This window comes from Fusarium oxysporum, chromosome 3 (genome assembly GCF_000149955.1).
Source record: "Fusarium oxysporum f. sp. lycopersici 4287 chromosome 3, whole genome shotgun sequence".
NCBI lineage: Eukaryota > Fungi > Ascomycota > Sordariomycetes > Hypocreales > Nectriaceae > Fusarium > Fusarium oxysporum.
Genome location: NC_030988.1, coordinates 2,405,546 through 2,420,238, shown reverse-complemented (window position 1 = coordinate 2,420,238; position 14,693 = coordinate 2,405,546). Strand labels below are relative to the sequence as shown.

General features: G+C 48.5%; 3 protein-coding genes across 6 annotated transcripts; 2 read left to right on the top strand and 1 right to left on the bottom strand.

Annotated features, from left to right (window-relative positions):
• Positions 1 to 631: 631 nt before the first annotated feature.
• Positions 632 to 2,388, bottom strand: FOXG_06517 (uncharacterized protein). 4 transcript variants are annotated; one of them, XM_018385202.1, is made up of 5 exons: positions 2,253 to 2,388; positions 1,684 to 2,189; positions 1,544 to 1,571; positions 1,440 to 1,494; positions 658 to 1,389 (listed from the first exon to the last, which is right to left on the bottom strand). In XM_018385202.1, the coding sequence occupies exons 2-5, from the start codon at positions 1,731 to 1,733 to the stop codon at positions 986 to 988; spliced, it is 537 nt and encodes a 178-aa protein (XP_018242438.1). In that variant the 5' UTR covers positions 1,734 to 2,189; positions 2,253 to 2,388; the 3' UTR covers positions 658 to 985. The 4 variants fall into 4 exon arrangements, with proteins under 4 accessions (XP_018242440.1, XP_018242438.1, XP_018242441.1 ...); XM_018385204.1 differs by having other exon boundaries at positions 632 to 1,392; positions 1,440 to 1,571; XM_018385205.1 differs by having other exon boundaries at positions 1,440 to 1,571.
• A 2,984-nt stretch (positions 2,389 to 5,372) lies between these two features.
• FOXG_17759 (uncharacterized protein) lies at positions 5,373 to 6,893 on the top strand (the record flags this gene model as incomplete). The annotated part of the gene is made up of 1 exon (XM_018397749.1): positions 5,373 to 6,893. The coding sequence occupies one exon, from the start codon at positions 5,373 to 5,375 to the stop codon at positions 6,891 to 6,893; it is 1,521 nt and encodes a 506-aa protein (XP_018242437.1).
• Positions 6,894 to 12,003: 5,110 nt separating this feature from the next.
• On the top strand, positions 12,004 to 14,414 carry FOXG_06516 (uncharacterized protein; the record flags this gene model as incomplete). The annotated part of the gene is made up of 3 exons (XM_018385201.1): positions 12,004 to 13,515; positions 13,619 to 14,107; positions 14,169 to 14,414. The coding sequence occupies 3 exons, from the start codon at positions 12,004 to 12,006 to the stop codon at positions 14,412 to 14,414; spliced, it is 2,247 nt and encodes a 748-aa protein (XP_018242436.1).
• Between the last annotated feature and the right edge of the window lie 279 nt (positions 14,415 to 14,693).

The following is a 14,693-nucleotide window of genomic DNA, read 5'->3' as shown; positions in this document are numbered from 1 at the left end:
CATAGACCCATTGAACGCATACAGAGGGTACGCCATGGCGTTGTGGCGATGTCCAGAGATTAGAAGATATGTGTATCTTCGACTGCGTTGTTTGAAGTCTTTCGGCAAGCTGTGAGCTGTATAGCGAGTAGTTCGAGTTAATATAGCCCATAGCCTGCTTTCGACCATTGATGAGAAGGTCCCCGATGGCTGGATTACATGCCAGAGCCAGATCTCGCAGTTCGGAGTGCTCAACTGCCTCAATATAGGCTTGCTTATTAAAACAGTTGCGGAGAGCAGCCTGCGAAGGACAAGAGACGATATACGAATCGATAGCGCCAGATAAAACACCGAAGGCAAATGTACTAGTTAATTGAAATGGGAACAAATCATCTCATTGAATCATATGAACTATGTCTGGTCCTTGCCTTCTCACGCTCAACCTCTTCCAGGTCTATAGTCGCAATTTAAAAGTTTTTTTTTTTAGTTTTTTTTTGAAGCGCAATACTTGGCAACATTAGAGAAGTTTAAAGTCACATTGTATTTTCTCCCAAGATCATCTGATGGCCTCGAATAAAAATGATTTTCTTCTCAGATTATCCCTTTGAGTGCCACAGCCTTAGGCGGGGTCACGACAGGGGTATAGAGCCAATCAAGATAAATGAAACTAACGGTACTTTTCCACACATACTAGTTTGTATGATGGTAAAAGTCCCAGCAGTTTTGATTGTTACAAAGAGCTACCTTACAGACTTGGCAAATCTCTTATGAACTTCCGGTACCCTGCACGTACTAACCTTATGACTAAGCTAAGTGGGGCGAGTGACCCTCCTAAGGGCTGTGGCACTCAAAGGGATACGGTTACAAGGACAAGATTTCTACGACAAAGTTTCCATGCTATTCCCGCACTGTAAATCCCTCTCCTTGTGTGCATCAGAATACATGGTAGCCATCCCTTCTAACTCGATGATGCGATTCCTTGCCATATCCAATACTTGTCCTCTGCTCAGAACCTGGCCAATGTTGGCTGTCGTATCCCTGTCAGCAAGGCTACGCGCCTGTGCCACTGCAGAACTGTGAGAAGCCTCTCAAACTGCGTCTTGAGTCGGGCACGGTAGTGTTTCTCGACAAGGTTATGGCTTTCTCGGGTGTGTTCTGGATTGCTGGGAGCTGTGCCACGACGCTTGCGGTTCTTGGATTTGCGCAATGCTGATCGAAGTTGGAGTTGAACGTCGGGAACATGAAGTGAAATATCCTTGCTGGGGGGCTGTTGATTCGAGGGATTGCTCGCCTCTTCGGGAGGAGTCAACGGCCCACTCATCTCCCTCCTCAGCGGTTCTGTATTGGCATCGGGGCAGATATAGTCAAGATTCGTCTCAAAACTTGGCTGGCAGGCTATAGAGAGATCGGCTTCTAATAAGTCAGAAGGTCCAGATGACCCTAATGTGTTGGTAAACTACTCAGAAGCCAAATACTCATCCATGTCCGATATATGATTCTTGATAGTGGCTGTTGCTATGTCCATGTAATTGGGGCTCTATCTGTCAGGCTAAAATCAACTCACCCTGCCCCGATGAGCAATCAGGAGGCATCTGTAAACAACTATCAGTACACTGGCCATTCAAAGTCAGATTAGGCAAACGCGTAATGCCCAGATACCCCTCTATATTACCAATTGTAACTAGTGGTCTGTAAGAAACTTACTTGAAACTGGGATTTATCATACCCTTGGACAAGGGTGTCAAGTGTACCATCAATTTCCTCAGCAGCCATTTGGGCGTTATGGCCACTGGTTTAAGTCGGCTGGGAACTTTGATGAATCGTTCAAAAGGAATATCAGATGAATTACAATGTTTTGTCGTCACACTTTACGATATCATCCAGGAGCAACTGGCATTGTACAAATGAATGCTACCATTCTATCGTATGGCTTATCCTCGACGAGAATTCCAGGGCCAATAACCGACTACATATAAAGATAGTGGAGAATCGTATGTTCTATCGACTGATGTGAGCAAGTCCAGATCAATCGTATGCCTTGACGGTCGGGCACCTCCAAGGTTCCGGAACTTTGTCCACTTATTGATTAGTTATCAGAGTAAAGATAACCTCACGGAGGAACCAGGCTTGGCGGCCGACTCCGGGCCGGTCACTGGCTTGATGAACCAAGCCTGGTCTGGATGGCGGTCGAGACCGGTCCATCACTTTAGCTGGAGCATGGTGAGTCAGATGGAGTGTCATCAATACAACTTGAATGGGGGAGATTCCATTACTTGCTGCTAGCCTGTTAACTTTGATCGAACGTATTGGTAATAACTTTGGCAAAAACAGCTGAGCAGGCGGTGCATCTTAGCATGATATAACGAACTGGATTGCTGGAATTCGTACTGTATACGGCTTATCGCAAGGCATGCCGTGGTTCTTGGAAAGTGTCGTGAGAATTCGACCACTAAAAGCTCCTTTTCGAAACCGCCCACGTAATAATCATGTGATCGATGAAGAGGAGATGACCGGCAACATGGGACAGGCCGGATGCGCGTCAAGCTTTGCAAATGCACTTCTGGTCATCATCTGACTTGTATTGGCAAGATTCTGAATTCCTGAGCTATCAAGATTGACTATGATTACTCGGGTAGGGCCTTGAGACCGGCCCCCCTTAGCCCAACCCATTCCACACGTGGAGCCTGAGGGTCAGGCACGGGGGGTACGGTGACTAGGAAAAGGGTCGGTTGACTAGGGAAATTAAGCTACCTCATTTTTATATGTGCGCCCCACCAAATTAGATGTACTTCCTTTGCCACGCTACATGATTGTGACCGGACCAACCCCTCCATTTGCAACCCCCACCAAAAATACATATTGCCAAAACACCAAGCAACCATCACGACTATTCGGTATTTTCATCATCCTTTAGGACAACGAACTCGCCCTAACTGACTTCAATACTTCCCCCAACGACTACTTCATCATCTTCTTCGTCAATTTATTCCTCGTCATCTTCAACGATTCCAAAGCCGTCAGCTTCTAACGACATCTTCTTCCGATTAGAGCGGCGTTTTTCCTCATCTGCAACGAGGAATCCCAGTGCCTCCTTCACAGTATTGAAGTTATAGTCAAATAGAAGAAGGAATAGGGGATTCCAGTGAAATCTGAAGACCTTAATGACTTCCTGACTTCCTGATTCTACTGCCTGCTTTGCTCTCTCCTCGGATTGCTTCATTTTATCGTCAAGCTCGCGGTGAAGCCGGTATCTTAAGCCTAGCAACGCGGTTGGCTTCAGAAACTCTTGGTGTTGTGACTTTATATAGAAATCACCCGCCGTGAATATCTTCTTCTTCTGAGAATAGCTCGGCTGGCTGCTATGAAGGTCAGCAACCCGTAATAGCTTTAGACTTATTCTCAATTGCTTCCTGACTGCTGCAATCCATCGTCGTAGATAGATGACTTCGTCTTTTACTTCGTTATTGTGGAGGCGCGATTCCTCTGCTGCCTGACCGGGCAGTCGGTTATGCTGATCCTTTGCGACGCGAAGTCTGGCATCATAGACAGTAATTGGCCCGTAATTTGCTATAATCGTTGTCCCCTGATCCCGGGCAGAGCGTCTAAGGTTCTTCTCCTTAAGCAGGCGCATCTCCTGTGTCGCTGTAATGCCATTTAAAGCGAGAATTGAGTGCCTTTCACACCTTCTCATTAATATGTAACACTGAGGGAGTCAGGGGCGTGCCCGAGACCACTGAGCATTCGATCCTGAGGGCCACATATTCCTCGTACTGACGGTCTTCCGCAAATTCAGCTGTGGCGTGTCCATTTCGATCCAGTCGGCGTTGACATCAATCGAATCTCCTGATCGAAAGGAATCGAATGGTATAGCTCTCGAGATGATTAGGCTTCAGAAATCTCATCGGATTCGGAGTTGTTATCGCTGCTGTGAGTAGAAGATGACCCCAGTGATACGTAGCCGGGTAACGACTCCTCAGCTACCTCTAAAGATAGTGATGATAAGGGGTTGGTCATACGGTCGATCACGGCCGCGTGATTATAAGGATAGATGCCGGTCTTCTTCCAAGATGAGATGATAGTGCTTTTCTTAGCAGTCTTGCGGCGGATTTCCTGTAAATGAAACAGGAAGTCAGCTTTATTGAAGTCTGTAGCGCCATCTGCAATCTCACGAGAAAGGACCTCTTGATGCCAGTGCTTATATTAGCTAAATAGCCTAACATCTAGCGGCTGAAGAATATGCGTCAAGAGGGGAGGGAAAGGGAAGAGCTCTACGCCTGCATCTTGGGCTTTTTGGAAAAGCTCCTTGGTGAAATGATTCTCACAGCCATCTAGTAATATTGTTCTTTTTTGTGGATTCTTTTGAGGCCGGGTATGTCGTTCAAAGTGATCGAAAACTTCTAGCGCGGCGATATCGTCGACATAGCCTTTTGGTGTTGTGATAATCGTTGCGCCTTTTTCTAATGCATTATCAACCCACCGAGACGGTAACTGTACCCCCGGCATGATAACAAAGGCGGGAATAATAGCTCCTGTTTCTGATATCGACTCAATGACCGTGACGCTTATTGTCTCATGTGCATCGATCAAGATGGGCCGGTCAACAGCTCGAAAAGTCCGTACGATAATCCCGTTTCTAAGATATCCAATCTGGAAGCCTGTCTCATCGATGTTCCAAAGACCCTCATAATCTATGCCTTTTTGGTGTTATCATGCCACTTTTTAAACCACTCTTCGACATTTGCTCGGTCTTCCATCGCCTTTCTTTGTGCTTCAAGCATTGAAGTCTTCTATGAAAAACAGAAGAATGACGGCGTAAGAAGCGCCTTGTGTTGAATACTGGTGAAAATGAGACCGGCTAACCGGCTGACCGAACTACCGGTCAGAGAGCTGTCTCAGCACTGTAACAACCTCTTAGATAGGTCATTACTGAACAGATAGAAATAGGGTTCCAACCCAACTATCGGACAGAGAGGGGAGCACACACAATAGACCCCTATATCTGACACTATGATTAGATTTGCGATTACTATAGGTCGCCTAAAGCAGAGATAATAATACTACTTACCTACTAACTACCAAAATATATCTACTAATAACAGCTAACGTGGTTGATAAGCATGTGTCCCAAACAAGTATGTGTCAAACATTACGTGTATTCGGTTCATTGATGTGAATTGGTGTATTCATGTTGTGTTCTGTTGAAATCTACCCCTTGGAGGTTTTACCATTTCGGCTGTAATCTTAAAGTATCCCTGCTTGCACGTGAGACCCCAGCACCTGTTCAACAATATCTCCAAAAGGCACTGTCAGCCATCGACAACGGCGATGGTCTACCCGTTGCATCCCGAGGAGTTCGAGTTGCCCTCATTGGGGCTCTCACCCTCATCGTCAAAATGCAGAGCACGCCCGATCTTGGTCACGTCTACGAAGCAGTGAAAATCGGCCAAGTCGAAACAAAAGCCGCAGCCGAAAGCCTAGCGCATCACGTCAACAGCCTCAAAAATGAGCTCAACGAAACAAACACTAAAGCTCAACAAACCATGGAAGTAGTTCAACGTAATTCGGAAATTGCGATGGACGCAAAAACGGCCGCGAAAGAAGCCACGGAAATCGGTAAAGCAACAATGAAAATGATCAGAGATATGAAGCTCGTGAGCCAGCAAAACCATGCTAGCATCACGCCCACTTACGCCAACGTGATGGCGAGGGGAGGGCTGGCGACAAGCATACATAACCCACAGAACCAGAAAGCATCACCTGTCCAGACCGTACGCGAGATCATCATCAACATCAGAGACCCTGTCACTATAGCCAACATCAGAGCGATGAGTCCCCGTAGCCTCAAGTCACATGTAGACCTCGCAATCGCACAAAGCAGCAACGAACACATAGAGAAGATCAAGGTAGTATCCTCCAATCAGCTCAGGAGCGGTGACTTGAGCATCAAAACGGCCACTTCATCGGACATGGTAGCGCTTAGACAGTTTGCAGAAGACTGGGAACAAAGGATCGGAAACGGTGCCACTGTACGCATTCCGACGTATGGTGTCTTGGTACATGGTGTACGCACTAGTTCGATGGATATGGATAACTTGGAACTCATTAGAGATGGGTTATTGCAGGATAATAAGCCTTTCATACCAACTGCGGAGATCAAGTACATAGGCTGGCTGACGAGATCTTCGTCCTCTAAATCAGCATCTTCGGTCGTGGTCGAGTTCACACGACCGGAAGATGCGAATAAAGTTATTGATGGGGGCCTCATTTGGCAAGGCGAGGTGTTCCAATGCGAACTCTATGACAGACAGTGCCGCGTGAGACAATGCTTCCAGTGTCACAAATATGGCCACATAGGAACCCAGTGCAAGGCAACAATAACATGCGGCTACTGCGCGCAAGAGCATCCTACCCGGGATTGCCCAACCAAGAGCGATAGGGACGCACCACGGAAATGTGCGGCCTGCAACGGTGTACACGAAGCCTGGAATAACCAATGCCCTGTCAGGAAGCAGGAGGTCAATAAAGCCAAAGCGGCCTCTAAACTGCGGCCCAGATATCATCTAGAGCTAGAAAGCTTCGTCACCAGGATATCTACCGGAACCAGAACGCGGGAGCGGCAAAACAACACCAACACAATCACCAGGACAGGACGACCTATTTTGGAATCAGGCCGACCCCAGGACGCCAGTTCGACCCGGAGCAGGTCGCCTACCAAGAGGCTACAGAAAAGAGCGAACCCTGGCAGTGACCAGGTGGCGTCAGATAATCCCGATAACGAGATCGTCGTAAACATGGGGAGCCAGCGGCCAAGACGAACGGCAGCCGCTTCCAGGAGGGTCTTGGAAGCACTGGACGTCAACAGACAAACCACACAGCATGGTCAACAGATGGAAATCGACGACCAAGAATGTTAACACAAAATACTCTTACAATACTACAGTACAACGTCAGAAAATCCAAAGACACAGTCATGGCCACGCTCTTACGAGATCCCGACATAGGACGATACGACATCCTCGCTATCCAGGAGCCTTGGAAGAACCCATTCGACACGACAACTCACCACCCAGCTAAGGATCAATTTCACCTATGCTACCCAGACAAAGACCAAACCCTTCCAGCCAGGGTCTGCTTTTTCATCAACAAGAGACTCGATCACTCCAGGTGGCACTTTGAAGAGACAAACAGAGATCTCGGCTCACTAAACCTAAGACTCGGAACAGAAGAGGAGCAATGGATTATGGTTCACAATGTCTACAACCCGACACAAACCGCAACCGAAAGAGGGAGCACGCTACCCCTTCTCGGCAAAGCACTGGAACAATCATCCCAACATGAACAGATCATCATTGGCGACTTCAATCTACGCCACGAGCTGTGGGGAGGTGACCGGGTCCAGCGAGCGGATCCTAATGCTGCCGAGCTCATCACAATCATCGAAGATCACTGTCTCACGAGCAATCTTGTCCCAGGCACTATCACATATGAAGAGCGTGACGGAAGAACGACCATAGACCTATGCCTCACGACGGCGGGCCTGGTGGGCAGACTGATTCAGTGCGAAATCGAAACAAACATGGACCACGACTCTGACCACCTACCTATCGTCACCTCACTAGACCTGAATATTCTCAAAATGATGGCCAAGCCCCGGCGAAATTGGAAAGCCTTAGATGAAAAGACATTCACTCGCGTGCTGCAGCGGGAGCTTCCGCCACAGCAAAGACCAAGAACGAAGACAGCTCTGGATAGACATGTGGAGGAAGTGATGGTAGCCTTAACGGTAGCTGTCGAGGAAGCAGTACCGACGACGATTCCATCGTCTAGATCGAAATCAGGATGGAATGAAGAATGCGCCAAAGTACTGGCACAATCAAAACGACTCCGTCGGCAACACAGCTTATACCATACCGAAGAGACATGGGAAGCATACCGAACGGCGAGAAATCACAAAGGTAGAACCATCAAGAAAGCGCTCAGACAGAACCATCGCGAGAGGATAGAAGAAGTTTCTCAATCCCCAACAAACCTCTGGCGGGTAGCAACATGGGCCCGAAACAGACATAACCAAAGTCCGAATGTAACACCAGCACTGATTGATCCAGCCACAAAGCAACAAGCAAATACCCCAAACGAAAAAGCAGAGCTTCTCAGAAAGACCTTTTTTCCAGTGCCACCTGAAACCAATCTCGAAGACATAGAGAATGCCAACTACCCTGCTCCCATAACCATGCCACCGATAACTACGAGAGAGATAGAAGAAGCCATTGAAGAATCATCCCCATTCAAGGCTCCAGGACCAGACGGCATCGCGAACAAAGCACTCCAAATCGCCTCTCCCTGGATCAAGCACCATCTCACCAAGATCTTCAATCAGTCCCTCGCCCTTGGCTACTATCCGGAACACTTTCGACAATCCACAACGGTGGTCCTCAGGAAGCCAGGGAAAGACAACTATACCGTGCCAAAGGCCTACAGGCCAATCGCTCTATTAAACACTACAGGAAAGATCATGGAAGCGGTGATAGCAAAGAGGCTGAGCTACATCGCCGAGACTCATGGCTTGCTGCCCGATACCCATATGGGTGGAAGAAAGCTGCGATCAACAGAACACGCCCTTCACCTTATCATCGACAAGATATATGACGCCTGGAACACCGGGTCAGGCAAAGTGGCAAGTCTACTGCTTCTGGATGTATCAGGGGCGTTTGACAACATTTCACATGCACGCCTACTACACAATCTGCGGAAGAGAAAGATAGATGAAAGAACAGTCAAGTGGATCGGAAGCTTCCTGCGCCCAAGATTCACAACGCTATCAATTGATTGCTTCACATCTGAACCCTACAGATTGGAGACAGGAGAGCCACAGGGATCAAATCTATCACCGATCCTCTACCTCTTTTACAACGCGGATCTAATAGAAAAGTGCGGAGAATTAGAAGACACAATGACAACCGGCTTCATAGACGACGTGGCTATCCTGACCTGGGCAGACTCCACGAAAGAGACATGCAAAAAGCTACAAGAGGCACTCCACGTCGCAGAGAAGTGGGCGGCCACTCATGCATCTATCTTCGCGCCAGACAAGTTCCAGCTCACTCACTTCACGAGGACAAGAACAAGAATAGATGTAGAGGAACCCCTTCAGACAAGATGGGGCATGATCGAACCAAAGAAAACATGCAAGTACCTGGGCCTCATCATGGACTCCACCCTCACCTGGAAACAACACATAGACGAAGTACAACGCAAGGTCACCAAGACAGTCAACGCCCTAGGCAGCCTCGGCGGCTCAACTTGGGGTGTGACAATGCGAGAGATGCGCAAGATCTACAAAGGAGTGGCGGTGCCACAGATGATGTACGCCTGTTCTGCCTGGTCGAATGCAAACTGGAGAACCAGGGACAAGCCATATACTGAGCGAACACTGAGCAAGCTTCAAAGCCTACAGGCAAGAGCCTCCAGGGTGATCAGTGGGGCGTTCAAGGCAACGTCCATACCGGCCCTTGACATAGAAACATACCTTCTACCAGTCGAATTGCAGATCTTCAAGCACAATGTCAACGCTCTTGGAAGGATCGGCCCGGGTGATCATGGGCCCACGGAAGGGGAAACGAGAAGAAACAAGAAAAGCCCGAGAAGAGCTATCGAGCAGTCTATCACCGATCGCCAAGGGCCAAATATTCGGAGACAAGAATACATCACTCCTTACATAGTGCCCCCGTGGTGGCAAGGTCCACAGACGTTCATCGAAGCAAGCATAGAGGAAGCGCAAGCCAGACACGAGCAAATCATACAAGACGAGCTGGATGCAATACACATCTACACAGATGGTAGTGGCATCGACGGCAGCATCGGTGCTGCCGCGGTCTGCACCACTACCCAAGAAACAAAGAGTGCATATATGGGCGACGAGACAACCTCCACCGTCTACGCCGGTGAACTGCAGGGCATCAGCCTAGCCCTCCAGATCGCACAAGAAGACAGATCGAAAGGCAACAGAAGAAGCAAGGTCGCGATCTACACCGACAACCAGGCCGCTATTCGATCCACCGCCAGGCCCAAGGGCAAATCAGGCGCATACCTGCTCAAGAATATCACGCAACAGATCGACGAACTCCGAACACAAGACCTGAATACCGAGATCAGATGAGTCCCTGCGCATATAGGAATCCAAGGCAACGAAGACGCAGATCGAGCAGCAAAAGAAGCGACAGGTTGGAGAGAAGGCGGCCTCACAGGACCGAGAGCAGTAGAACCACAGCAATTATACCCACTTCGATCAACCATGAAGACATGGTCTCATAAAGAGACCATCAAATCATGGGAGACAAGCTGGGTATCCGAGACACGCGGCCGAGCATCCTTCAGGCACACGCCCAAACCTTCGCGCAAGGTCTTGGACCTGCACGATGGGCTCATCAAGAAGCGCAGCGCACTCCTCATGCAGCTGCGTACAGAGAAGATAGGCTTCAACGACTTCCTCTTCGGCCGAAGAGTACCAGGTATCACCAGCAACAGATGCCCCTGCGGATCGGATCGACAAACGGTAGCGCACGTCCTCTTACGCTGCCGTCGACACCGCCAACTCCGGGACCAGGAACTGGGACGACTCCGAGGACGCAACAATCTCCGGAAGCTACTGAACGAGCGCAATGCAGCCGCCAAGGCAATCAAGTTCATCGAACTGACTCAGATCCTTGGGCAATTTCTGGATCGAGACCTTAATAGACAAAGCTGAGCACTGGGGGGAGACTGTAGGTACGCGGTCGCGAAAGAGAGGTCTTCACAGCCCGAGAGAGCCTCGAATCAAGGATCCATTAGCATTAAACCACTGCGTACATGGGCCTGCCAGCAAATGTAAATAGTGGTTAGAGAGAGAAAAGCGGGAATTTTGGGAACAGCTGGCCAACGATGTTTGACGTTGGCGAAGTGGGGCACCGCGGAACAATACTGATCCGTGAGGCTTCGGCTGTTCGCCGGACCCCGTTATCCGGGCATAATCGTTTAGATGATTACAACCGAGTAGGATATAATCAAATCAATCAATCAAATCAAATTTATCACTTAAGGGATTGCTAGTACTTCTATTATAGGCTAAAATAGGTAGGATCCTAAGTATCTATGATTTAGCTCATTTTAATTGGTTGCACCACTCTCTCGTGACCTAGCCGGAGCTCCTCCACAATTGAAGGGATTAATTACTTATTTATAAAGATCCTAGTTAGTGAGGCTGAAAATTAAGATTGAAAATAGTCAGCTGCCAGCCACAGCGCATATCTATCCAATTACTCTTGTTGCAAAAGAGGGGTGCTGTATAGTATTTAATTAGCTCGTCTTACTCTGTAGAACTGCGATTCTTAACTCGTTCATCGCTGGCCGTTAGCCAAACTTTGTACCAGCCCCGGAACTTCCCGTATCGATTATCCAACGCTAGACACGCCCGCCTATTTGACAGGCTGTCTGGACATTAGAATCTAACTAGTACTTCCGCTAGCAATCGGCGGTTGACTTAGACTGGTGTCGATGTGTGTATAGACGAAGATCAAGCATGTGGAATCATCGAGCTAACCAATAATATCGGCGGTTCAAGATCGATTACGTATTAATATACCTTTACCTCCACGTCCCGTATCCACTAGATGACGGCAAGATGTGGTAGGCTCATGGTGGATCGAATACGAGCACACCATGCGTCTCACCCACCAGCGAATCCGAGCGCCCGAGACAGTTCCATTGAGCACTTCCCTCAATGACATTGGGCGTCATTTTGCCCGCAAAACGTCTGTCAAAGCTTATGTAATTGGATTATAATTGACTGCTTGCTTCAGTGGATTGACCCTTTCTTGCACCATCTTCCTCCCCGCTCTGCATTGCCGTTGCTGTGATCGCGGGTTGTTCATTTATCAACGCCACAGTCTGAGCTACAATATTCAGACTAGACTCAATATACATCTACCAGCAGTCTCTGTAATCGACCTAGTGACTACACAGCGGGCAGCATTTACTTGGCTATTGATCATGGCTTCGCAGCTGATCGCTGATTGGCAGCCCACAATCGATTCCTTTTGGGACAGATACCTCAGGTATAATGCTAGCCTCAGCGAGGCTGACCAGGCGATGGATAGAGACAGCATAACTATGGTACTCAAGCTTACTGGTCAGGGACACATCGAAGAAGCCATTATCGAATGCGGCCACATGTGGCAGAGAGAAAACGAACGCAGAGCTCCCAGCCTCAAGTTTGCACATGGCGGCTGCGACAATCACCCCGTCATCTGGATTCTGTCCAGGTTATACGGGTCAGTAAAGTATCCGGATCTGTGGGACACATGTGGAAACTACTGCGTCAATCCAGCTTTTCTGATCATGCAAGGAATGGCTCGGGACCTTCCAACTGATAGCCATGCACTGCTGAAGGCATTTGTCACCGTCACGGTATATTGGCTCAGTGTCAAGAACAATCTGATGATCACTGAAACCATGAAGTACGGGACGAGACTTCTCTCTCAAATAGAGGCCATCCCTAATTTTGACAGCCATGTTGCTGTCTCACTGCGGAACTCCTTGGCTGTTGCTTTTCTCCGGAGCCAGATCGATGGCCTGGGGAAACCAGGTATCGACTCAGACCCAGGATGGAACATTACTTGGACGCAGAGAGAGGCTATCATTCGTGCATTCCCGAACAGCAGAAACGAAGGTCTCTCTGATCTAGATGGGGAGATGCTACGATTATTCTATAGCTTTATCTACGTCGGTTTGCCACACCAGCTCGACGATAGCAAAGTGGTAGATGACATGATGCAGCTATATCGCGACCGCGAAGCCGTCTATAGCGAAAGGCATGAAACTTCTATGTCCTTTATTATACCCCTCCTCAGAGATCTCGTTCAACTCATGAGGAAGGTTCCCGGCCCTCTAGCTACTCAAGAAGAACACGGCTTTATTTACGACCTGGTAGATTTTTGTCTCGCAAATGGGAAGTACGATCAAGCTCAGGTTCTTGTCCAGGAGTTTATGGCAGTGCCCGGTAGGGTCATTCCCACAGATTCATCGACTAGCAGGGAGGAGTTTTCAAGTTGGCGTGCTCCCACCCGTTCTGTCCAGGCATTACTGGCACAGGAAGGAACCCCGGGGAGACATTACTACTGGGAAGACAGCCGACTGTACACAATATCAATTGGAAAGATTGAAATGTCCCCAGCATACCCAAAGGATCTTTTCCCCAAAGCCCCAGTCAAGGTCACAGCAACGCCAGGGGCAGGCCTTCAACTTGAGATATCAGACAAGTATCTGCATGATTGGAGTGGACGCAGTGATTCACAAGGACTGCACGACATTACACAGCGGGTGAAGCGTTCGGAGATATGGCATCTCTTGCAAAAACTTGAAATGATGAAAGACTGGAGAATTCTTCTGGGGTTGGATTCGCAGTCGCATCACCCGATGTGTCAAAGGAACCGGCATCCTGATTTTCAGGACTCTTTACCGCATGAAGAAGTTTGCAAGGACGATATGTATGGGAAGTCGCATGTTTTTTGGATCTTCAAGGAAGAGTTGATCGAGGCTACCTTGGCATGTTCCGAACACCACATGGCTGAAGAACCGCGGGACAATTTCTGACTTTGCAATCTAGGACATCAGAGAACCCTATACCTACGTATATCGATTCTTGAATGTTAGCGGCATCGGAGATCCAAGTTGGATGGCTTTGAAATTCCCGCAGAAGGATGGCACGGACGGGAACCGGCCATCTACCTGCCAGCACGGAACATGTTCCTATCCGAGAGAACTATCGTACGGATACAAGGGAAATATTCAACAGGACCTGGACATGGAGAAATTGAGAATGCAGTACGCTGTCAGCGACGGATTCGGGACAGAGGACAACAATGGAGCAAGCCCGACAATCAAATTGGCAGTCCCAGTGATTCCTTATGGCCATTTCGAGAGATCAAGATCTTACAGATGTGGAATGACATACAGGGAATACTTCGACATGCTGAAAGAAAATCTCTTGGGCGGTAAGCAATCCTCCGATCCGATTATTCACCGGCAGAAAGCGATTTTGCATAGTCAGCCAAAATCTATTCTTCCAGTCTGGGATCTGATTCGGTCAGAAGAGGTACGTCCTATTTTGCATCGGAGGCGATGGGTAGTTTTTCTAGAGCTGATTTGCGCTATAGACCTCTGATTCCAGCAAGGTAAACGACCTCGATCTTTCGTTCACCCAAGGCTTCTTCAATGGAATTCCATCGGGCACAGTTGTTCTCAATGCAACTGGGAACGAGCACTCCTACGGATTAGTGTCCACTGCCTGGCAGGAGTGGAAGACGTATATCCTTCACCCCGTTCCCAGCGAAGTTCTCACGAAAGCCAAGATCTCAAATATAGCGTCTTCTAACGTCCTTGGATACATAATGGGGAGCTAGACAACACAAGATCTCTCACAGCAGGCGGCAGGTATTCGTCTGCTGGTAATGGAAGCAGAGTTGAGATTACACGGACAACGCGTCAACTTCGCAATGAATCCTTGTCTGTACCTTGGAAATTCGAAGATATGTAAGAAGCACACAAAGTCCAGCAGCATCTTTTAGATCTTCATCCTGATAACTGTGACGCCATGTAGTATCAAGCTATGAACAACGCATCTTTTGCGGCCGTCTTAACCCTACCCTCTTCCGGTACGCCCCCCCCCCCCCCCCCCCAAA